The sequence below is a fragment of the Trachurus japonicus genome, chromosome 15 (assembly GCF_045865225.1).
Source record: "Trachurus japonicus isolate A0001 chromosome 15, Traja_1.0".
Taxonomy (NCBI): domain Eukaryota; kingdom Metazoa; phylum Chordata; class Actinopteri; order Carangiformes; family Carangidae; genus Trachurus; species Trachurus japonicus.
The window spans coordinates 12,973,156-12,997,947 of NC_140921.1; the positions used below are offsets into that span (position 1 = coordinate 12,973,156).

Sequence of the window (24,792 nt, forward strand, 5' to 3'; positions counted from 1 at the left end):
AGTTGCAGGAAATAGTTAACAATGTTAACCCGCAACAACTGCTGTGCTTTTTTGTCAAGTGCCAGCAAGGCAATATCTGAAATACACAAACATCATTTGTCATTATTCCAGGTCTCGGTAGAATTTATAGTTTAAAATAGGATGAATAAAAGCCGTAAACTATCAGGCTGCCAGCACCTAAATAATAGCAGTGTCTGTCCTCTATGGAAAGTAGCTAAGGTTTGTCCAAAATGTAATTACAATTGTCAGTAGGTGCCTAAGAAAAACTTTGCTGAGGCAGATTGATAAGTCTGTAAGTCTCGGAACAATTGCATTAAGTTGATCACTTGATCACTCAGTCAGTCAGATGGACCCCACTGCTGAGGTCTGGCAAAATATAAAAAATAAAAAAACACACACAAAAAACAAAAAAAACAAAAAAACAAACCCAGTCTTTCTGTGTTTTGTGCTTTGGTGTGTTTTGATACACTAGATACTCCAGGTCACAGACAGATGTTCCCGACATGGAGATGATTCCCACAGAGAAAAGCGAGCTCTGCTTTGATAGTTGCCATAGCAACTGTTAAACCATATGCTCTTGTGTTAAGCAGGGACCCACTGTAGTTATTGAGCTTGCTTGTTTTGTCCTTTTTTTTTTTGTTTAACTCTGAAGCCGGAGCGTGCTACATTAAAAAAATACAATTTGACTAAATATTTCAACCAGCGTTCAGCACCCTACTGGCTGGGCCTCAGCTCTGTTATTCATTATTGAAAATATGTAAATAGGAGATAACAGTGAAGATCTCTTTGGTTTCGTTTTTGGAATTCTATTCCTTTCTTTTCTCTGTGTAACCTCCTTATACTGCTTATGTCTGCCTATTTGTGCATGTGCATGGGTGTGTGTGTCACCCTTTTAGCTAAAAGCAGGTCAATTATGGGAGTGTTTACTAGGCACCCTGCCTGTGGCACTCCTGCTATTGAATCAATACTTGGCTGCCACACAGCGTGCTATTGTGGCATGATACACACTGAACACCTATCCATCAAACTTCCACCTTTCTCTCTCTCCGTCTGCTTCTTCCCTGCCATGAATCTATCCCTCTTCCCCATCCCACCCTCCTGTACATCTTCTCCATCACAAACATTAACACTAGCCTCACTGCTCCCTGCTCAGCATAAGAGATGGATTTTAAGTGTGCGAGACGGGGAGACAAGCACACTGACAAGCTCATAAACCGGCTTCTATAGAGGGGGCAGGGTGTAGTCATTTCATATTTCAGACATGGCTGGCCACGGAGAGAGAGAGAGGCTGCAGATATCTTATTACACAATAATAGTGTGTTGTATCATTTATTTTATTTTTAACCTGCTTCCTTTTCTGCTTCCCCTGTCACGCTGGTTAAAAACCTGTCATTCTGTGGAGCAGTCAAATCCAATCAAGGGAAACATAAAAAGGCAAAACCGAAAGGTACTGAATGCTGCCCCTTTCAATACAACACCTACGGTGCAATTAAAACAACCTCGACTCAACTTTTGAATCATAGCCATGGAACTTTTAAAAACCACCCACGTAGTTGTTGTAAGCTAATAAAAACTTGAACAAAAATGAGCAATGGCCTCTTTCAGCATTTAGCTGATTTATATTCATAAATAAAACTGTTGGCAATTCAAAAGTTTAATATTTCCAAGCAGAACCACTGGAATACTAAATCTTTTTTCTCTCATTTAGCAACATACTGAACACGTGCACTCGGATCACCACTGCATCCTGCTGCGGATGTTTAAACTGTGAGGTTGAATGATGATATATAGAAACACCTATTGTTGAAAGAAGGTGAAACACACACATCCTACTTTTAACCAGTTAAAGATTGTAGAAATCCTGCTCTGCAACACAAAGGTTGAAAGAGTGCTCTCATGACAGGGTGCTCTCCTCAGTGTCATAAATGTTTGGACTCACAGTTTGGCTGGGCGATCTCCCATAAGTCTGGGTGGCCTTGTCATAGTGATGCTGCACCCGTCTGTCCATCTGTCTGTTGCTCTGTCTCAGTGAGGAGGGAGCCCTCTGGTGGTGGCACTGACACCTGACCTGACCTTGAGCAGGCTGCAGGAGCAAGAACGAATCAATCAATAAAACATGTTTTAAAAAACACAGTAATACAATAACAGAGTGTTGTATTACTTCATTTACAATACACCTGATACACTTTTTTTTCTCACACATTCGCTGTCATCCTGGTTAAAAGCTTGTTACTCTGTAAAGCTGTGAAATCCAATCAAACAAGCAAGGGAAACAAAAGTAATGAATGTGTGACCTTTTAAAAGTAACAATTAAACCAACATTAATCCAATTTTCACTTTAACAGAAGTGGCAAGAGATCAAAAATTGTTATTATTAAATACGTAGTTTCTACATGAAAAAAAACCTGAAAATTGTTATTCCAAGTAAGATCTGTGAGAATGAAGAATGTGAGAATGAAGCAGTAAAAATAACAGGGAAACTATGCACATGGTTGTCATAGGTAATAAAATCTTGAGAATATCACCTACAGTCACATGAACAAAAACAAAAGAGCAGCAATTTCAGAATTTGTTTGATTTAAAATTTATTTCAAAGAAAAAACTGGTGGCACTTCAAATTTAATCCAAGCAGAAGCAGAACAAAGGACCAACTGTGATTAAAACATGGAAGAAACTGTGAACGACCAAACACACGTTGTGATTTTAAGTGACTGGAAGGATAAAAAAAACCAGTCCAGATTGTAAATGGCTGAAATTGAAAACCCCTGCAGTGAATTAGACTCACTGACATTCACCTTACATACATGCTCACTCAGTGAGCACATCATCAGTTTTACTCACTGATGTGAGTTAAAACATGAATCATCTTCTTTAAACTCAAACTCGATCCAACACTGAAACAGAATATCAGAGCAACTAATGACGTGCATTAAATCATTCTGTAAGTGTCTGTGCAAAGAGTTTAGTAATGAGTGTCATTACATCTCTCTTATACGTGAATAAATAGCCGCACAACTTGTACTTGGCTGCAAAGATTTTGGCAGAATCCAACAGAAATTGTACTTTTTTGCCAGGCTTGGTGGAAACTTCAACGCAGCTCAAACAAGAGGAGCGTATAATCATGAACAGTCTGCCTCAGCAGCGGTGGAAAGCAGCATCCAAAACTTCATTCTGTCAAGTAGGACCGAGAAATCAACTTTCTATCTTTCATAGCTGCACTTTTCTCTTTCCCATTATTTCATTTTCTCTCCCAATCTCTGCTCTCGGTCCTGTGAACACACACATACAAAGACACAAACAGACGTACACACGACGTACACTTTCTTTTGGCCACACGCTTTCGTTTTCTCATTACTTGATCATGTTCAATTCAGTCAGCTGTTCCACTCGTCTGTCTCTCTCAAGTTTCTGTGCAACACTTCACACTTCCTTGTTTACCTGACTCTTAACCAACAGCAATATTAGCTTTTAATCCATTTCAAGCACAGGCAGGCGATCGAGAGGAACTTTGCCCTTTTGACCTCAAGATATCATAAGAACATACACACATACCACACGACCGGCAATCTTCAAAGACCCTCAACTAGTTTTGTTCTAACTGGTATTTTTTCAGTACCAAAAGCTACACATTCATGATCCAAGCCTTGTGTGTTTGTTTATTTACGGTACTGCAGGGACACCAGAGGCCATGAGAACACAAACAGAATACCATTTCCTTTTAACCGAACGTCAGGTGCCCACATACTGTAGAGCTTCAACAGCAGAGTAAATATCCCTGTCTCCCTCTTATCTTCTCGCTACTTCCCCCAACATCTTTACCCTTCCAGGCCTCTACATTCATTAATGTCAGGCACGTATCTGAAAATATGTTCCAGCTCGTTCTCACTCTTGTCCCTTGTTGAAAGTGAGTGCGCAACAATATTGCCGCCCGGCCTACGAAACCTGCTGTGGGCGGGTGCTAATTCTAATTGGAGGGATGGCATGCAGCGGGGATGCTGGCTCACAGGCCCGGCTTTGACATTTTGGTATTTCTCGACACGGCGGGGATTTGAATAATGTCAGCCAGGTATACGAGGCATGTTTGGTTAACAAGGGAGCCTGGTCAAGACAGTGATATGTGTTAGAGGGAAGATGGGAGCCGGTTAAAAGTGAACAGAAGAGAGGTTATTGATGGGAAAGCGCAACTGTGTGAGTGCACGTGGGAGTTCAGCAAAATACCCTGCAGACTCTGAACTCCCACTATGATGAAGTGAACTGCAGTGTGTCTTCACTGATCACTAGAAAGCCGAGCGGTGGATGTGGACAACATGTAACAACTTCCACGCTGAATATTTTTTCTCTGTCCCTCACTTTCTTCACCGTGCTTTAAAGCCGAGGGTGAATACTCTCTTCCCTTATTCCACTCCTGCTCTTCCTCTTTGTGAAATCTGATAAATCTGGAATTGGTGTAAACAAAAGATAATGGAAGGTGGTAGTTGCGCCCAGACATGCTAAACTACTTCAGATCTGTCAAGAGAATTGGTGCCAAAGATGTGAACTACCTGAGGAGGCGCCTTGTGCTTGCTGAACTCAACATGAATGAAAGCAATCAGCAAACATGAGCGCTGGAGCTATTAGAGCTCTGCTTGTGAACAATCAAAGAATACACACCTAGATCCTACAACACACAACTGAAGATGAGTCTGTATTGATATTCTACATACCGCAGAGACATTCACAGTGTTTCGGCCTTGATCCTATAACTAAATCGAGAAGCACTTCCTCAGAATTAATACTACTATTTACAACCTTTGCTTCATATGATAAAGAGGACGGTGCTATCTGCTCTGCCATTGAGCTGATTCACAATAGCCCTTAAAGGATAGCATGAAATAAAATTAAAAAAGCTACACTTAACTGTTAAACCAACAATCAGGTATCAACTGCAGAAATGACTCCCACACATACACATAACAACAAGTTTAGGTCAATGCTCATGGTTGGCTGGGAACTGCTGTTGAATCGCGGTAAACAACTGACATCATTGCATCATGTTTGCATTCAGCCTGGTGTCAGCCAGTTTCATCCCTTTATCTGTTTGTTTGTTTCTCTCCCACCCTCCCTGCTCACATATACAGTGTTCTTCTATTACATCTGCATTTCCAGTGTTCTCATCTACAGGTACGTTATTTTCTGTTCGTGTTGACAGACGACAGAACAAGTGTGAAATAACAGTGACTGAAACGCTGCCCAGTAAAACTACATGTTGACTGAAAAGGCCATTTCCAAACTGCTGCTCTGCACTGCTAAAATCCAGATTTCCTGATCACATGAATTAAAGACATTGGCTGTGCTTTGATTCCAGCTACAGTATATTCACCTTTTATTAGGGAGAATATTAGAGGTTGTTTAGTTTCTCAAACAGAGCACAGCCTCAGTCGAGGTGATGTTAGGAAACTGCTGCTCCACCTCTGCAGACCTCTGTAACACTGCAGACTGTTAGTGCCCCCCTTACAGAAACTGTCTGCACCAAGTCATTTAGGAATATCACAGACCAATGTGGGAAACTCCAAGTCAATGACAAGGCATTCGGCTGACTGGTGATGGAGCTATGATCTCTCAACTCTATCTGTCTATCAGTCAGTCGGTTGTGAGCCGGCCCCATTGTTGCAGCCAAGTGAAAAAGATCCAAGATCTGTCTGATGCAGTTTCTCAAAGATAGGACAGAGGCACAATGCACCTCTGGCACCAAATGGTTACTCTGCAACTATATCTCCTCTCCATTGTACACAATCCCCCTTTTTCAGACTTTTCCCTTGTATTAGTCCTGTTCACACCAGCTCACCATTTGTTCCCGCTGATGTTGTTGTTGTAGCTGTTGACACTGCAGTGTGAGCTGAGCAATGGTCTTGTCTCGACTCCTCAGCTCCTCTCTGAGCACCTGCACTTCCTTAATCAGCTCTTCCAACTGAAACCACAGACACATATAGATAGATATATATATATACTAGAAAACTAAAAAACATATATATATTTATACTGTATATATATTTATACTTACAGCATAGCCAATCAATCACCACTGTAAAGTTATTTACCTGTGATGCAGTGGTATTGTCTTCAATGTCCTCAGGAGCATCTGCTGGAGAGTCTGTATCCCCGAGCTGGAAACAAACAAAATACACACACACACACACACACACACACACACACACACACACACAGGAACGGGCAAACACAGACAGAGTACACAGTGAGCTGGATCAATGACAATTGCCTTAGGCATGCCGCAAGAGCAATATTTTGCTGTGGTGGAATAATTTTGCTCTCTAGCACATATACTTTGTTGACCCTGAACTGTCAACCATCGATGTTAGATACCTGCGGCAGAACTGCTGAGGAATTCTTTTAACATTCAATACATTTATTTGATCTAGAAAATACATCCTCACTTGAAAGGCTACTTAACTAAGTGCTGCTTTTCATCTCTGAACATTCAAAGCAACATTTTAACAACAAACAAAATCCTCTGATTGCTTTTTCTATTTCAATTAAGATGATGAAATTACAAAAATGTCATGGTTACACCAGGTGACGTCTTGAAATTGTGTGTTTGATCTGGCCAAGTGTTAAGCCTGTTCTCTAACTGACAGGAAAGAGAAAAAAGAAAGTGAATCATTACGGCTGATAATCTTCTTGTAGGTTGTTTTTCGTTTTATTTTATTATAAGATTAAGAGTTTTTAGGGAAGATTATCAGAGTGTTGTTGGAAAATATTCTGTCAGTCATTTATCTGAAATTCACTAAATTTCTCCTGCTCATTCAGGTCACGTAGCCCAATCCGGAACCAATAAGCACAATACATTTTGCTGCATGTCTGACTGTTGGCAAAAGGAAGCAAGGATCAATTAGGATTCAGTACGGCTGGAGGCTCCTTTTACATTCACTGTCATGAGTTCAACATCGTATAAAAAAAAACACAATTAAGAACATGGTTACTAATGGGCCAACTGAATCTTTTTTCCCTCTTCAGGCTATACAGCTAAAGCGTTTGTCTAATTGCAGTGAGCACAGTCAACGCAGATGAAGGCAGACGTTTGATTTAAATGCAAAAGCCGATATCACTATTTTTTTTGCTGTAGAGGGCAAACTGAGTCAAGTTATTCAAGATGATTTCTCTTCACAGAGTTTGCTATGTGAAATGATTCTGTGCATTTCTCTGAATGCCTAAATGAGGACATGTGATTTAAAGGAGCACATTTAAAGGAGGCTGACATCTTTTATTTCTCTCTTCTCTATCCCTGTTCCCTGTGGATTTCTCCAACTGAAAGAGATTGATCTGTTAAGTGGTCAGTTTCACACAAGCACAAATAAATACATGTAAACATGCATTTCTGAATAGTGTAGACAGAAAAGAGAATAAGTCCCAGAACATCTTATACCAAGTCTGCTGTCAGACTGGTCCAGTGAACTAAGACCACTGAAAAGCATTCCCTCTTTTTACCAATAAACATCTTAACATCTTTCTTAGTCTATACAACATCTGTGTGCAATGCAACAACACTGTGTGATGAAATTATTTATTAAACTAATGTAATTAAACATTTAAAACAGTTTAAATGCTGAAGGTGGGACCATATTAAGAATTAAAAATAGCTTTGTTCAGTTTTGTGAGGAAGTATTTATTGTGTCAGGCATGCCGAACACCTGAGATGCAGTGTACTCCTTGGGGAGATTATTCTAACTGCATGGCCTAGTTATTCCACCAAAAATAAAAGCCTGGATTGCTGACATTATGAGCATTAATTTTTGTGTGTGTAATCAAAGGTTGATGCAGAAGCATTGGTAGGATGTAAACACACATACACAATATGAACTGAAATGTGTTGCTGTCCTATAATAATGTAAATGCATATGTGTCTGATGTGAAAGTGTGAGCATGTACATGCACATGCAGCACACACATTTGTGTTTATTTGTATGTTTCTGCAGATGTGGATCCAACCTGGAGTAATGTTTTGAGCCTGAGCAGCTGGTTCTTGAGCGAGCTACAATCTTGAGTCATGTGCTCCAGTGTGAAGTCGTCCAGCATCGCCATGTAGCCACGCTGTCTGACCTCAGAGGGGGCGGGCCGAGAAGACATCCTCGAAGACTTGAACCCATCATAGTGCTGGAAGACATGGGCCCTGAGACAAAGACAAACAGCCAGTGAGAGTCAGACAGACAAACTTTATGATTCTTTTATGGTAATATTTCCTAATCTTTTTCTACTCTAACCAACCTGCCATCGTTGTGGAAGTGATCTGGTGCACTCCAGCGATGCTGTTTACGCCGCTGTCCCTGCCCCTGCCGACCAGCTCTCTCTGAGTGGGACATCCTGTCAATGTCTACATAGGAAAAAAAGAAATTAGAGCACAGTGACCCAAAAAATTTTGAAAAATCTTGTTTTGGTGATGCTTTGAAATGCAGAAAAGCATCTACAATAGCTTTGTTGAAGTGAAACTAGCTCATGATTGTTGGTGAAGATGAGCAGTATAATGCAAAGGGTGGAATCAGTTTTTCTCTCTCTTTCTTCAGCTGTTTCTCACTTTCACCTCAACTCTGAGGTGAAATCGCACAAACACACACACACAAAATGCACAACAGTGAATTTTTCATACCTTGTGGTAATGAATACTGCTCTGTGTATTTCAAATGCTCCAGAATATCTGCATATAAATCATGATCTGATCCATCTCATTCTCTATTTTTCTGAGCTATCTGCACCATCAAATGCAAACACACCATCACACAGACGGCGACAGGCCGTTTCATTTTCGAGAAGCTAAAAGGACACAGTATTTGGCAATACTCAATAGCATATAGCCATGAAATGAACCATGACCGCAACAAAATTGACAACTAACAGAGCGTGACCCCCCAGGAAATCAAAAGGCCCCTTGACTTTCTATATACTTGACAGTCTTTGGACAGAGAGAAAGCATGAAAAAGAGAGAAAGGGAAAGCTAGGTAAAGAAAAACTGGCAGACTGAAAGACCCAATTCAAGGAATTCAGCAGTGGTGTTTAAAATACTTTACCCTGAGTGTCACCTCATAGCACAGGAGCAGACAGGCTGTTTCATACTGAACTGCTACATTCCAGAAAACGTCTCCCTTTCAGCTCAGAAAAACGTCCTCTAAAAAGTGCTACAATGGACATATATTCCAAGTGGGAACGAAAAATCCATAATGACAGAGAAACTCAAGAGACGGAGAGGAATGACTTCTTGTCCAGTCAGCTGGTGAGCAGTTAAAGGGCCAAGGAGAGAGAGAGAGAAAGAAAGAGAGTCAACCCAGTTCCCAGACTGCCTGGATCTGCGTTTGTTGACAGCCTTGTTTTTCTGGGAACTCCCTAGGAACTGGAACTGGGAGAGAGGACTGTGGTGAGAGAAGCAGCTGAGGTGACTGGTTTTAGTCCAAAGCTAGGAAGTCACCAGCTGAGGCAGGCAATAGAGAAAAGCTGGGGCCTCTCTCCCGTCAAGGACAGCTGGATGAAAATACAACACAAGACCCCTTTCTACCCTCCTCTTTTTTTTTTTTACTCCTCTTCTCCCCTTCCCCTCTCTTCCTGTTTTGTGGCAGAGCCAGGGTGTCTTTTAGGAGGGAGGAAACACCCTTCCGAATCCCACGTCTCAGGGCCGGCCCCTGTGGGCTGGACTCTTCGGCCGGTGGCTCTTTCACACCACTTCTCGTGACACTAGCCATGACATAGAGAGCTATAAATATGGTCGCTTCCCAAAAAGGGAGTAGGATGGGACGACACTTCAATTCACATTCCTCCGGAGTGAACATTCCTTTCCCTCTCTCTCACTCTCTGTCTCCTACTCTCTCCAAAACAAGGAGGTCACTGTTAACAAATTTAAGAATGATACCAGGGTTATAAAGCTGCCTCAGTAATGGACATCCAGTTACAGGTTTATTAGGTACGCCATGCTAAAACGAATGCGGTCCAATACGACAGACCTGCAACAAATCCTCCCTTTTCGAAGTTTGTATTGCTCAATTTCTGCGGTGGTGAGGTGGTTTTAAAGAGGAGTCGATTCAACTCTATGGTCACTTTGGGGGTTTTCATTTATATGGGTGAGGATAGACGAAATATTAGAAAGTAACAGCTCTCAGTGTAAGAGGGTACAGTTCAACAGCATCACTACCCACCACCTCCAAAATGGCCATAAAGTTGAATCAACACAACTCTAACACAGTTTCAACCGAGGCTTGAACATTACGACTTTCATAAAAGGCAGAATCTACTGCAGGGCTGTTGGATTATTACTACATTACTCTGTGTGTTCACTGTGTGGTCATGGGGGGGCGTGTGCTTGCAGGTGAACATGTATGATGAACATACGGCCCCCTCTGTGCATGGTATATTGTGGTGTTGTCTTGTTAGTAAATATCAAGCCTGTCATTCTACATTAAACTAGTGCATTAAACACATTATCCATAAACGGTGCTGGCTTCAGAAGGGAAAAATCACTTCATAGAGTGCGTTATATTTCATGACAGGAGAGGTCAATACTCCACATCCCTTCCTCTCCCCTCCCCCTCCTGGATACAACATGTGAGACACACTAACCGATCCTTAATAAAGCTATCAATACCATTGCCACGGTGTAATAATGTGATCTGATTACCTTTAACGTCTACAAAGAAGCTATTTTACTCGGTTTTAATGAGATTGGTACATGATTACATTCACAAAGTGGAAATGGGTGTCAGAGAAAATGACTTCAGTAGATATGATATCAAGATGTGAGTGTTAATGTGATGTGTGAACTTTTAGCTATTAATGTAATCATGCTAATCCTACACTGCTGTTGTCAAGGCAATCAAATGCAAATTCTGCTCCTACTAAGCCTCTTTATATACATTTTAAAGGTTTATTTGAAATGGGACCTCATCATAATGTATATATACGTATACTGCCGTGCTGGTACCATATGCAAGGATGTGTGCATCTGTCCATATAACCAGAGCCAGGCAGCTTAAGAAATACTGGTGTACAATGCCAGTTGTGCAGCAGCAGGGGGGTTGTAATTTAATAACTATTCAGCAACCAAACACTGAGAGACTAACAGCACATAATAGACAACAAGGTGTCCGTTAAAGGATTTTAATGGATGTTGCAGAGGCAGAATCTGCACCCAAGGCAAGGTAGGATCTAAGTTATTCAAGCCTTTATACGCCATAGAATGATACTGCTGAAAATAGAATTGGTAATGCATTAATTTACAATTATGATCAGACCCGTTTTGCTAGAGGTGTCTGCTTATACAAAAATAATGGACAACTTCCAGCCAATAAAATGGAAGCATGTGTCGTGGCCATAGAATAACCTCAGAAATTTGAATCCTGTGTAAGGATGACAGCAATTACATGAGGTGTTGTGTGTCCGTGTGTGGCTATATGTGTATCTCATGTATGTGCTGACCATGCACGCCATCCTCCGGGAGGTCCACGTCTAGCATGAGGTCGTCATCATCCAGCTCTAAAGTCCCCCGAGGGTCCAGGTTGTTCAGGATATCCTGAGAAGCACACACACACACATACACAAAAAAAAGATCACAGTTAAGACTCAGTTCATTGCATTAGATAACATTATAGTCACAGCGAGTGCATTAGAGTCACTGTATCATTTTGTGATTTTGTGTCTGGGTAAAAGTGTCTGCTTTGCTGAGAGAGAAATCTCTAGACATCAGAGGACGTACACATCTAATGCTGTACAGATTCAGAAAAAGAAAATCACACACACGCAACACAGAAACACACACACAGCCTTTGCCAGCTATTAATAACACCCCAGAGGCATATTTCTATGTGACACATCGTTTTAAAATTTGGTGTATATACATAAACCTAATTCCAACACCTCCAATTAGCTACAAATGGATGTTCACATATCTCCACTAAATCTTGTCAGGATCTCTCTGTCCTTGGTCTGGCATTAGCCATGTCTTTTAAAGGCACCACAGCAGCTTTTTGCTGCTATCCACTAGAATATATTATGGATATGAAAAACTATAGACAGAGATATATATTTTACCACACCAAGGTTTAATATATGCTGTGATATCGAGTAACCCTGCTCATTCCTCACTGTGCAGTTTCAGCAGCTGCATAAAAAACACAGGAAACGAACACAACAGCAGGAATGACTTTTAACAGTAATGTAATCCAATCATTCCATGAACACGACCTTCTTGAGACTTGTGATATTATAATAATTGTATTATGACATTTGTACATTCATTTGCCACTTTATTTATTATTTGTTGTCATCCCCTGCTCCTTATTATTCAACTATAACAATTTCATAAGCACTATCAATGACATTTTCTATGGTTCAATTTCACACAGCTCTCTCACACAGACAGCACAACAGGGGGGAGACACTTTTATTCCATACATTAAGCCACAGATAACAAAACAAGCTTCTGGAAAAACATCATTCAATTATGAATGATAATGCAGAATGCTTTGAAAAGCCAACAAAAACTCTTCTCATAACAGCCTCAGAATATGCAGTTAGTCTGACTGCTGCGCTGCTGTCTACAGAATAATTCAAAGCATACCCAAAAGCAAAGGAATGAATCAATAGTTCAAAGCTTTATTTTTCAAGGCAATTTTGTGCTTCATGAAACTAAATTGACAGGGCTTTGACTAGAAGACGCAAGCATAAAATTTCTCATTATTGAAAATCTCATGTGTTGCATGATAACTGACTGGCACTCAGTGTTTCAGGCTTAATGAAGAAGGAATAATGAAGGAAATAGAATAAACAAAACACACTTCTGCATTTTTCCAAATACTCTCAACCAAGATATGGGAGGTGGAGTCCATAAGCAAAATCAACCCCGTTTCATTGCTCGGCCCGCAGATTCCACTTTCTTCTCCTTCGTCTTCTTCTTCTCCCAACACCCTGTTGCTCTTATTTTCTGAATTACAGTTTTTACTGAACAGTGCTCACCCTCATGGTTTGTTTTCATTGTGACCTATACGTCACACCTGTTTTTGTTACCCAAATTCTTTTTTTAAATAATCTAAAAAAAATAAAATAACAGGCCGCCAACACAAGCTGCAGCTGTGAATCCACCATTTCCTATTTAGCCACAGTACCAATGGTAGCACTGTCAGGTGTTTGACAGAACTTACAGCAAATATAGTCACACACCTAAACAGTACACAACAACATAAAGAACCTATGCGTCAAACTCCCAGTGTGAAGAGCCGCAGTTGTTAAAATGAAAATTGTACCATTTCTATCAGAAACAGCATCCACTGCAGACACCTTTGTTCGTTATTACACACCATTTCATCACAGCTGCCTGTAAAGTTGTGCAAAGCTTAGAATACAGGCGACGAGTACGTGTAGTGTGACAAGTTTTCCTTCGGTCACAGACACAGATAGGTTGGTGTATCATGAATGGTTGCTTGACACATGCTGCAGAATCACAGGTAACACAGGATACCACTGTTACCACAGGGACGTATCGCAAGATTTCACCCCAATTTCTTATGTTGCATTATTCTCACATCAGGAGTATGTGGTTCAATGTCTTTCTCAAATACACGTCAACAAACAAAAAGATTTCAGCCTTTCTGTTCCACAACATGAACATACACTTTGTATATTTTAAGTAGAGCACTATATTGTTGTGTTATGAATGCTATAAAAGCTGCTCTGAACCACTCTGATTTTTTTTGCTTTATTTCAGCATCAGTCACAACTCTCTGTCATTCCCATTTCGTTGCCAGTGTTTGTTTTAGTGAGTAGCTCCAGAGGAAATTACATTCAACACTGGCAGGACACAACAAGCTTCAGAGCACTGAGCAATCTGGATCATCTCTCTGTGAAGGAGTGAGTTAGTGAGTTAGTTGTGTGCATGTGTGTGTGTGTGTGTGTGCACACACATGGATATTAACGATGGATCAGATGAAGTGTATGTCCACGGGTTTTCACACATTCTGAAGTGATCATTAACCAAAGCAAATCTTACTCTGGAAGGGAAACAAGCTGAGATTAATTACATAACAACAACATTTTGCAGGAATAATTTAGTGTTTGCTGAGGAAGAAGTTCGACCAATATGTTCTATAAGGGTTTTTTCTTGTGAGGGAAGAAACAGAAAACGATATATTTACATAACTCAAGTGGCATATTGTGAGTTCAGTTTAAAAATGTATGTTCAGTATAAAAAATGTTTTGTTTAATAATGAATTTCAAGATTTGGATGAGCTGTAGACCCTTGAAGTAGAGTAACATCGACAGCTCTTATGAACTATCATTAAAATTCATCTTACAAGCAGCTTTGAGTCAGGTTAATTGTAGCTGTTGCACTTGTTCTTACTAAGGAAGTAATGATTTCACTTGCAGCAATCTGAATTTGGCACATGACTTGTGTATTTTTGATGTATTTTAGATACCCAAAGGTGCTCCATCAATCCAGACCCTGCAGCACGAGCAACATGCAGAATCTAACTGGAAGGTCTTCCAACATACTCTGTTTCATGGCACACTCCCTGCTCCCACTGCAACATCGGCTGAATCCTCAAACAAACACGACTCGATCAAACACTGATTAAAACTTCAAAATCACAGAGAAAAGTTTTGAGGCTGAACTTCTCTCACTTTGACAGTTTACCCTCGAGTGACCTGGGTGCCTACACAACAGACTTACAAAGCTTATTACAGAAACATTCATTCTACCCATTGCTTTCCTCAAGAGTATCTTTTTGGGATCTCTGGTAGACTAGATTTTTACCGTGCCTCGAATGTAAATTGGCATTATGGCTCATAATCAGGCAAAAAGGCAAAGTAGGCAATTCTTTTTGGGTTTAATCAAACAACTTCAAAAAAACAACTTCAAACTTAGATAACAGGGTAAAATCAATGAGACATCTTTGTCTTCCTCTTCTAGGAACTTCACCAGAGAAGGGGAAAGAAAGTAGCATCAAACACATCTTTGTCCAGGATCATTAGTTTTGTGAAGGTCAAATACTTTCCAAAATAATGCCCTGAGAATTACTCAAATATGACATAATAACTAATGAAGTGTCTTTATGTTGAAATAGGCTGGGTTTAGGGATGATGGCTCAGCTACCATGGGCCTGCATGTGTGTATGGACTATAGATTATGTATCTCTTGTGTGACATTAGCACCCCTACTTAACAGCATAATTCTTTACACTCTACATCTTGGGACTTGCCAGTGGTTTTGATGGAGGACGTGTCCTCTTACCCCATTCATTTGTGCATGTCAGTGTAATCCATTTACCTGACTCATTTGCTGCTCTTGAACTAAGGCACCCTCTCAACAGAAATACTATACCATACTAAGTTCCTGTCTTACCAAATACAACCTTTTTAAAACTTGTAAAATATGGGATAATCTTAATCTATTACACAACTGTAAATGCTTTATTGGTCTTATGGGCTTTTGGAGGGATAATTAGGTCTAATAATTAGGTCTAATTAGTGTGTGTGGTGAAAGACCAAACATCCAGAGAATGACTCCAAATTATGGGCTTATTAAGAAATACAGGATACCAGAAGAAAAAAACTTAATTAAAACAAAATATCCATTTTAATAATGTATCTTCTTTTATTCTCTTTCGGTTCTTTCAACCTCTGCTTTAATAGACACCCTGTCATGACAGAGTCGGGGGGCTTAAGGGAGAGCTCACTAAAGATAACAGTAACATGGTGTTCTGCAAACTGTCAAATAAAAGCTGGTATTCAAATACTAGAGAGCTCTGAAAAACTGAAACAAATACAGACCGGTTCCAAATAATTACCTGCCCGTCTGTGCAATGGCTCATTTGTCAAACTAGGACTTCCGACAGCTTTATTTCCACCATTATAACTAGTTCAAGAGTCTTACCTATTTAGTATTTCTAAGCATTGTAAACACTTCTTGAACTTCTTAATGACAACATATTTATAACTGTGTTTTACTATATTGTCACAATTCAATTCAATTCAATTCTTTTTATTTGATGAAGAGGGACAATGTACATTGATAAACATTTTAAAATAAAATGTACTCAATTCTAGCTAAAAAGCTAAGCACGAGTGCATGAGTGCATGAGTGCATGAGTCTAAGCACTCATTATCTGTTTATACCAGCCTACACTATTGGGTGCCCATAGAAGGAGTTGTAGATAAATTCATGAAAATTTGCCCTCCATTATAGTGTATTACAAACCATTTATGAAATGTGTACATACTGTTATGCTTGTCTCTTAGAAATAGAAAAAAATAATCAATGAATTATTGATTACCGGTACTTCATATTCTCTAATGGTGTCTCTCTCTATCGTTGATTAATAGATAATGAAATTCAACTCTTGCAGATGTTTCACAATAAAAGCCTTCAGGTGAATAGAATGGATTACGACCCCTGAACTGCTGTAAAGTACTATCAAACTAATAGGAGGTGTCTGTCTAACTGTAATATGATAATACTTACAAAGCAGGGAAATTAGGAATAAGAGTCTAATTTCCCTCTCTCTAATTATAACCCATTTCAAATAATAACTCATCTGGAGTTGTGGTGATTGAAAGTGCCAGTTGTAGAATTTAAAATGGAAATGAAGTAAAGGATCACAGCTGTACCATTTGTTTTAGATCATATTGTTTTTAGATCTGGAAAAAGAAAAGTGTTAAACTTTTTCCTCTGCATTTGAGCAGAGCATTGTTGCTTGACAATACCACAGTTTGTTTCTGTTTCAGAACTACGCAATGCAGTGCGGAGGAGGTGATGAATGACTGTTTCATTAATTGTTCAATAAGTGATGACAGCTGCAGAAGAAAGCAAAGAGAACCTTGATATAAAAGCAGAACTTTTTTTCCCAGGTTCACCTTTCCCATTTCATTTGGTGCCCAGGATGTACTGTATGTACTGTGATAAAATAATAACAATGTGCTGCTTGTCATGATGTACCATATCCTTCACCTGTATATGCAGCCACATGCTGTATGTACTGGCATGATTGCGTTTGTCTCACAGACACTGGCATGTGCTAATGAATGGATGTTTCATGGATGTTTTCATGGCAAACAAGCAGATGATTCAAGATCATGTGTTATTTATAAATGTCGCTTTCCGAGGTGCTACAGTTGCAGTTTGTTTCTTACGTTCGATTACTGCAATTAGCACCATTCATACTGCAAAGTAGTTAGCATTTTGTTGTTTATTGCTTTGAAAGAAAAAAACATTGAATTGTGTAGTTTATAGTGGATAAACTGAAATTACAACCTAATATAAGTAAAACCATGGCTGTCTTTTGTGAGCGTGAAGTAATGAGATTTTTATGCTTGAAGTTTTTACATACATACTAAATATATCCGTTTTGTTTTATCTGTGAGATAAAATAAAAAGGAAGTAAGAGAACAAAAACTACAAAGAAATGCAGAGTGTATGCAGCGTGTCTCCCACACTGATATAAGTCTCATATTACACAAGATTATTTTGCTCAAATCTGATTAAATTTTTAACAGCTATGTCTCGTTCGCTCCTATCAAACCTTTTTTTTTCATTCCTTGTGTATTTTGAATTTAGCTGTACACTGGTACTACTTACCCAGTTGCTAATACAATGAAATAATGATATGCAAACAATTGCTTCCAAACTGACCACTCTTTAAATACAGTATGTGGACTGTGGCACTTTATTTTCTGTATTGGCTCTGTTGTAATTCACTGGATTTGAGGTGAAACAATACTGGGATATAATGCATTTATATAAGAGCGCAAATTATGCATCGGAAACTTAACTTGAAAAGTTTTTTGACAGTTAAAAATAAAATATGTCTCCTTGGACAAACGAATAAAAGCTTATTTTTTCAAACCCTTTTAACTCTGTTAACAGCTCAGTCTAGACTTGACCTAGAAGATTCTTTTTTTTTTTGCTAATTCCAGCTAAAAAGGAAACTGTAGTTTCAGACTATGCTAAGAAATCAAGTTACAGTGTTCTCTATTTTATTCTGCTCTAAAACATTTAGGTATGATGGATGCATTTAATCTTTATTAAGGACAGTTATGTCCAATCATGCCTGGAAAGTCTGTGGTCAATAAAGGGATTATTCAGAAGCAACCTAATCTTCAGTCAGTAAAAGTTGATTTGCTTTTATCTTGCCAACATCTGATATGTTACTGCCTTAATCCATCTCAGAGGGGCACAATAAGAAGACAGTTTAAAATGTTCAAAATGTGAGTGTCGGCTGAGAGACAAAGTGGTTGGAAAAGGCAGCATACTTACTGACTGTGGTAATGATGTGTAGTTAAAATAACAGGTCACGATTGTGGCTGGAAACTAAAGTTGACTCATGACTGATCCTGACAGAAGTACAGCCTGTAATTTTGGGGATGACTCAGACCATTGTCGTTACAGGAAAAAAAAACTTGTGTTTTGTGCATTTGCAATGGCCTTTAAAGAAGGCACTGAATGCAACAACAGAAGTAAACACAAAACATTGTTTACCTTAAAGGGCTGCTCCTGTCAATTCAAACAAAAGCAGGTGAGCTATAAGCCTCATTAATGCAACGGCATAGCCGGCTCACTGGCAGCATGTTCCATAAATGGCTGAGCACTCTTCAGACAAAGGGCTTAAGCACCTCACTCATTCAAACACTAATGAACTGACCTGTCTCAACCTGGCTCCACAAAGGCCTAAAATTAGAGGCAAAATAAATAGATCAGGGGGAAAGAGGCAACTGAGGGGAGAAGCCACAGGATTACAGAACCACCACGAGTTTGCATGGAAAACAGGAAGAGAGGAGAGGAAGGCATACTGTAGGGACTCACAGAATTATAAAAGGGGAAAAGGTAAACATTTTGCACTCAGGGGTATTGCTGTGAGGGAGGATGCTAGGCTGTAATTTCAAGGGAAATATATTTCTTCTAAGGAGAGACACTCCGATACATAGTTAATGAAATGATCCGAATTCAGTTCTTCAAGGAACAGCTGCAAATGCAAACTTACAACACTATAAAAATTTACTCTGGCTGATCATAAGTCTTAAAGTTTTTGTATGAATTGTGACAACAAAATCTTAGATCATGTAAAGAGAACACCCTTTAATACATGATGAAAATGAATGTGCTGCAATATGATAACCCTGCAATATATACTATGGCTGTAAAGCTGCTAATGACAATTTATGGGGCCATAATAGCCATAATATGTAGAAGTGGTAACTGCATTGAAGGATGAATACACTGACAAAATATAAGCTACATTTATTATAATCCAATAACATAAGAAACAATATACTCCCAGCATGAGCAGCATTTCATACTCATTACAGTTTAAAGAAAAAGTGTGAAATGTGGTTTATTATAAAATGCATTATATGTGCATTATATTGAATATAACATAAATATAAACGGAACCGAACCCCCTACTATGTAAGCTCTCTTATTCTTATCCTATCCTTCCTGATTGCTTGTGAGTTGCCTGACAAAATAGAATAAGAAATCTCACGTACTCAGAAATACTTAAACCATTTAACCAAATCGTGCTCACATCTCCTGATGCTGTTGCACTGCATGATGAATTGCCGGGAGGCAGGGGAGACATTAATAGTCACCATGAGAAGTGGCCCTCCATTTCACAATGCCAATTGTGCAAAGCTGGTACTGTACAGTGCTGCATGGTGCATCATGGGAACATTATTATGAGCTCAGGTAGCCCACTCCTTGATTTTGCACAGAGGCATATGAATGCAGATAGAGCCATATATAGCCAGAAAAATACTGGCACACACAAACCAGGAGCACAAGCGAGCACACGCACATTGTGTTGTCTTGAGGAAACACAGTGCCCCCATGTGGACTGGGCTTGTCATTGCAGTGTGTCTGTGTGGACCAACTGGGAGCTTAACATCTAACCTGCTCTCATAACAGCTAACAACAACAATGACATGCTTTAGTCACATAGATGGTATAAACAGCAGTTACATTCTTCCTAAAGTGGAGAGTTTTTACTCGTCTTTTTTTAGAGGGATTACTGAAAGCTCTGCCTATCATTAAGACTGGCCCTAATTACCCTGCATTTCCTTTACTCCAACATCCAATTCAGAGGAGAGGGCTTTACTTTCTGAGACAACTCCTACAGCAAAGGGCACTTCATTCAAGCACTAACAAACTGCAATACACATCATTGCCTTGGGCTTTACAGACCACATAGATTATGCAGGATAAATCCCAGAGAATTACTAATCATTTTGGACACAGACACTGCTTTGTGACAGGATTATATTCATGGTTTTCTTCTCCTCATTACGAGGAACTATTAACTCGGTGAACAAGAGAAGAATGAATAAGAGAGAGAGAGAGACAAGCAGATGGAAAGGAAGAAGGAAGAAGCAGAGAGGGGTGGGATGAGCTCAATGCATCCAATTACAGTAAGTGGGCCCATTTCCTCTAATCAAACAGCTCAGTTAAATATCTCAAAGGCAGATTCCCCATAGAGCTGATCTTCACACATCAGCAATCTCCAAGTCTGAGTCTCTCCCTCACTCTCTCTCCTCTCTCCACCCTGTACATATTTTTTCCCCTCCATCTCCTCCATCAGGCCTTCCCCTCTCTCACAGCAAAGGCCTATGCTATCCTCTTCCTCCCACAGATCTGTACTTCACTAAGAGATATCATTGCCTACACTGCATGTGTCGAGACAGACCATGTTCAAAACCACTTCTGCAACCATTTAACACGAGGAGACCATGAGTATATTTTCCTCTCACATGTTTCATGGAAAGGTTACACACAAGCTGCAGACACACATTGAGTCATTTCACCGCAGTGTTGTGGGGTTTAGTTGCATTATCCAAGAGCATGGCTGCCAGTGATGCATTAACAGCCTTCAGTCACACACAGGGAAACAAATCCTCCACTTTAATACAAACTACTGTAGTATCTCGATTTTGATTCCAAATCTCTCCTATTCAACTTCTGTACCTACTTTTTACAGTATTATTTTCAGTAAAAACATTAACATTATCATGTGCAGTTCTAACAGCATAATCTACTGCAGCCAATCCATATGAACGGCATCTTCAATGATTAATCTCCTTGTGATCACTGCATTCACAAATCAATGGAATGCACATCCTCGAGGACAAATTAAAAAACTCATAATCAGTACTTGGCCTGTCTATTATGATGTAATTCAATAAACATTTGACATCATTGTTATGGAGAATATTGTTTACGTGGCAGTACAATACTGAGATTTAGTGGGATGACAAGATGAAAAGATACACAAGCTGTGGTCTGAGCCATTGTTTCCCGTCTGTCAATAAGTCAATGGGACCTTGTCTTTTCTAAAGTCGAACAAGTCTCCCACATGATGCCTGCTTAACTAATCCACTATACATAGACATGTACACACAAAACACACACACGCACACAGACTCCTTAAGACATCCTGAATGACTCTTAATCAGATACACATGGTTAAACCACGTGTGCTTGTTCTGACAGCGGCTGTGAACACACACAAATAGAACGGGCACATAGCACAAACACACAAACACACACACATACACACACTACTCTTCACTGCATCTCCTTTTCTTACACATTTTCTTGCTACTACAAATCCATTATTTTAAGAGAAATACACTATACATTTTAATGACTTGAACCACGTGTCAACATCACATGGTAAAAGTTGTAAACACACAAAGCTTATTATACAATTCCTAATCCAGCTCGTTTTAAGATCATTATTGCATTCCAGAGATCAGGTGCCATGGTACAGGAATACAGAGAACCAAAGCAAAGGCCAGCAAAGCTATTAACTCACAGTTGGTGGCCAGGTCAGCAAAAGAGAGAGAGATTTTGGCATCAATCTGGTGGTGAGAGCTGGCAGAAAACTCAGGACAATTTAGTTTTTCCTCTCAGTCATTGTTCTGCTCAATTAATCCCAAATTATACAAGCAATGGGGATTTATTTAAAAGTGAAACTGATTAATGGACCAAGGCAAGTACAGTATGTCATGTTAAAAGGGCCTCCAGCCTTCAAGTAAAGCGTATGTGATTGGCAATAGCCTCAAAGTACATTAGATAAGTGAGATCAGCCTCGTTTTAAGGAGAATTGAGACATGTGCTGTTGATAGTTCTCCCTTTATGTCAAAATGCATTTTAAAACGTATCAAGTCTTCTTATTGGTAGCTACAAAATCACAGTGTTACTGTATTCAGCATGTCAAATGTGGATGCATAAACTCTGCAAACGGAACGACTGTCGAAAGTCGACTGTACTTAGGAATGAATCACAGTCACACACACATTTATCCTTGCCAACTTTCAATCAGTTTAAGCTGCAACAGCTTTAAATGTTCTCAGAAGTTTTTTTGCTGGACTAACTGTATCACTGCTGAAGGGTTTTGGCTTCCCTCCACCACCCTCCCTCTCTGAAACATGCCACAGATCAATCTGCCAGTTGGTGTAAAGGGAGGAGGAGTGGAGGACAGGAGGGCTTGCTGGTAGAAGCTACCACAAAAGTGCTTGCTTATACTATACTGCAAAACAAGGCCTATTAGAGTTGAAGCTAATAAGTAATTTACTATCAATTAGTCAATCAGCAGACTATTGTATAGAACAATTTTTCATTTAAAAGACCCAAATTTGAGTAAACTGGTTTCATAATAAAGTTATATCAGTATGTTTGGCTGAAACCCAAAACTGTGAAAAGATCAGTGTACAGTGTTTTGAGAAAGATCACATGAAAAGCTTGAACCAGGACTCACCATGCTGTTGAGCTCTGAGTCATCATAGTTGTCTAATGGATGAGTCCCCGGTCCCCCGAGGGGCTCAAGACCCTCCTCGTCCCACATGTAAGTTCCACCAGAGCTGTTGGAGGGCGATAGCTCCACAGATGAAGCCTGAGGGGCATCACCTCCGTCTGGCAACACCACCAGTGGTCCCTGTGAGTCCTGCATGGGGCTGTCTTCTTCATGTACTGCAGAAGATACAATACTGTATGTGAACTCAGGGCTGGACAATTGACAGAAATGTGACAAATTTTGTTGAATTTTCTCTCAGTCGAGTATATTTACCTGCCAGATCTATAGTGTCCCAGTCAATGGTCTCGTTGAGAAAGTTGTGTGGGCAGGTTTGTGTAGTGCTGCCAGTTCTCCTGTTGTCTGGCAGGTCGCCATCACTGAGCACATCTCCCACACTGTCAATGTCATCTAGAAAGTCTTCACTTGTGTCAACTCTGTCTAGAGATGAGGCAGAAGATAAAGACATGTCCTCCAGAGTCTCGCCTGCTGCCTGGATGCTGCTCTGCCGGAGCAAACCACTTCCTGCTCCGTTTCCTGCTACAGCTGCGAAACTTCCATCACTGTCACTTGGAGAGTCTACTTTTTCAGCTTCACTTGTCTGCTCAGCGTTTATTGTTTTATCTAATGGTTCTCCACATTCAGGGGTAGCTGAAGGTCTGATATCTCCCTTGACCTTACCTGAAAAAAGTGGCTTCTGCTGTTTGGCCTGACCGGATCTAGCCAGCCGGTAGCCCAAAGACCCCCCACTGCTGCACAGTGGCTTGGTCAACACACAACTTGGGAGCAGAGGCTTCTTCAGAGCACTGGGAGTAGTGGGTGCTGGAGGAATCGAGAGAGTAGGCAGAGAGGAGGCAGCTGGGGGGGTTCTGCTGTACTGAAGTCCTCCACCAAGACCTCCCGAACCTCCCAGGCTACCATTAAGGCCTCCGAGTCCTAAACCCACTCTGCCATTACTCAGCTGAGGGGGTTTGAGGAAAGAACTCCTCGGAGGGCGGAGCTGAGTGTTGGCCAGAGGTTTGGCTAGCTCCACGGCCCGGTTAAAGGAAAAAGACCGTATCATAGGTTGGCTTGTGGGTGATGGAATCTGTTTGAAGTGAGTGAAGCTGTTCGAACGGACCATGTTGTCCAGCGCCAAGGTCTTCAGGCTGTCGCTGGACAGGGAGAGGCTGTCTTGGGAGCTGCTTCTGGTAGAGCTGGAGCCTAACCTTGGCCGTACAAGGCGTGAATCTGAACCTGTTCGAGCAGGAATGCCTGAGCCATTATTTCCAAATCTGGGACCTCCATTAAGTGGGCTTTGGCCGAGCTTGGTCCCTACCTTGGGACTCAGCTTCGAGGACTGCTTGGGAATGGCCTTGGGGCTAGAGGTGGAGACCATCAAAGCACCTGACCTCCGCATCATAGGTGTCCCTGGAGACCCATTCCTTACCTCCTTTGCCAATGTCAGGACCGGTGACTGAGCTTTGTCCTCACCTCCATCCCCAGGGGCGGTGAGGCTGGAGTGGGTCGTACCCTCATCTCTCCTCCATTTCAGAGAAAGGGGAGAGGTGTGGATCACACCATTTGGGCGTGTTTCTGGAGGAGTGGTCTGACCATCCTGGGTAGTAGAAGTTGGCTGAGCGGAACCGTTGGTCACTGGGCTGGCGCCACCAGTTGAGGAGCGTCCACCGAACTTAGGCAGTCTGGAAACCATGGTGGGCCTGGTCAGTGCTTTTTCTTCCATTAGAGGCCAACACAGACATGGAGGGGCATGCACACACAACTGGGGCAAGAAAAAACAAAGAGACAAAATAAGAGATGATTAGATTTGTGCATGATTTGAGTAAACGTTAAGAATTAGGACACTGACCCCAAGCTTTACGTCCAGATGGAGTCTGTTGAAACACTAATGCCAACTGCCACTACATTGCTACAGATACGTTGTGTAGTTTTAATAACAATACCTAAAGATGGAGATGTTAAACCAATAACTCAGACCAGAAAAGAG

General features: G+C 40.6%; 1 protein-coding gene across 6 annotated transcripts in view; it reads right to left on the reverse strand.

The window, feature by feature from the left end:
- ccser2a (coiled-coil serine-rich protein 2a) overlaps positions 1-24,792 on the reverse strand; it is a 49,922-nt gene that overhangs the window by 12,338 nt on the left and 12,792 nt on the right. For all 6 annotated transcript variants that reach the window (XM_085799675.1, XM_085799674.1, XM_085799676.1 and 3 more), the window contains exons 2-9: positions 23,082-24,567; positions 22,773-22,984; positions 11,449-11,542; positions 8,260-8,365; positions 7,984-8,164; positions 6,078-6,143; positions 5,825-5,947; positions 1,940-2,083 (exon numbers count right to left, since the gene is read on the reverse strand). In XM_085799675.1, the coding sequence (XP_085655801.1) occupies positions 1,940-2,083; positions 5,825-5,947; positions 6,078-6,143; positions 7,984-8,164; positions 8,260-8,365; positions 11,449-11,542; positions 22,773-22,984; positions 23,082-24,528 (2,373 nt within the window). In that variant the 5' untranslated portion in view covers positions 24,529-24,567. The remainder of the gene's footprint in view (positions 1-1,939; positions 2,084-5,824; positions 5,948-6,077; positions 6,144-7,983; positions 8,165-8,259; positions 8,366-11,448; positions 11,543-22,772; positions 22,985-23,081; positions 24,568-24,792) is intronic.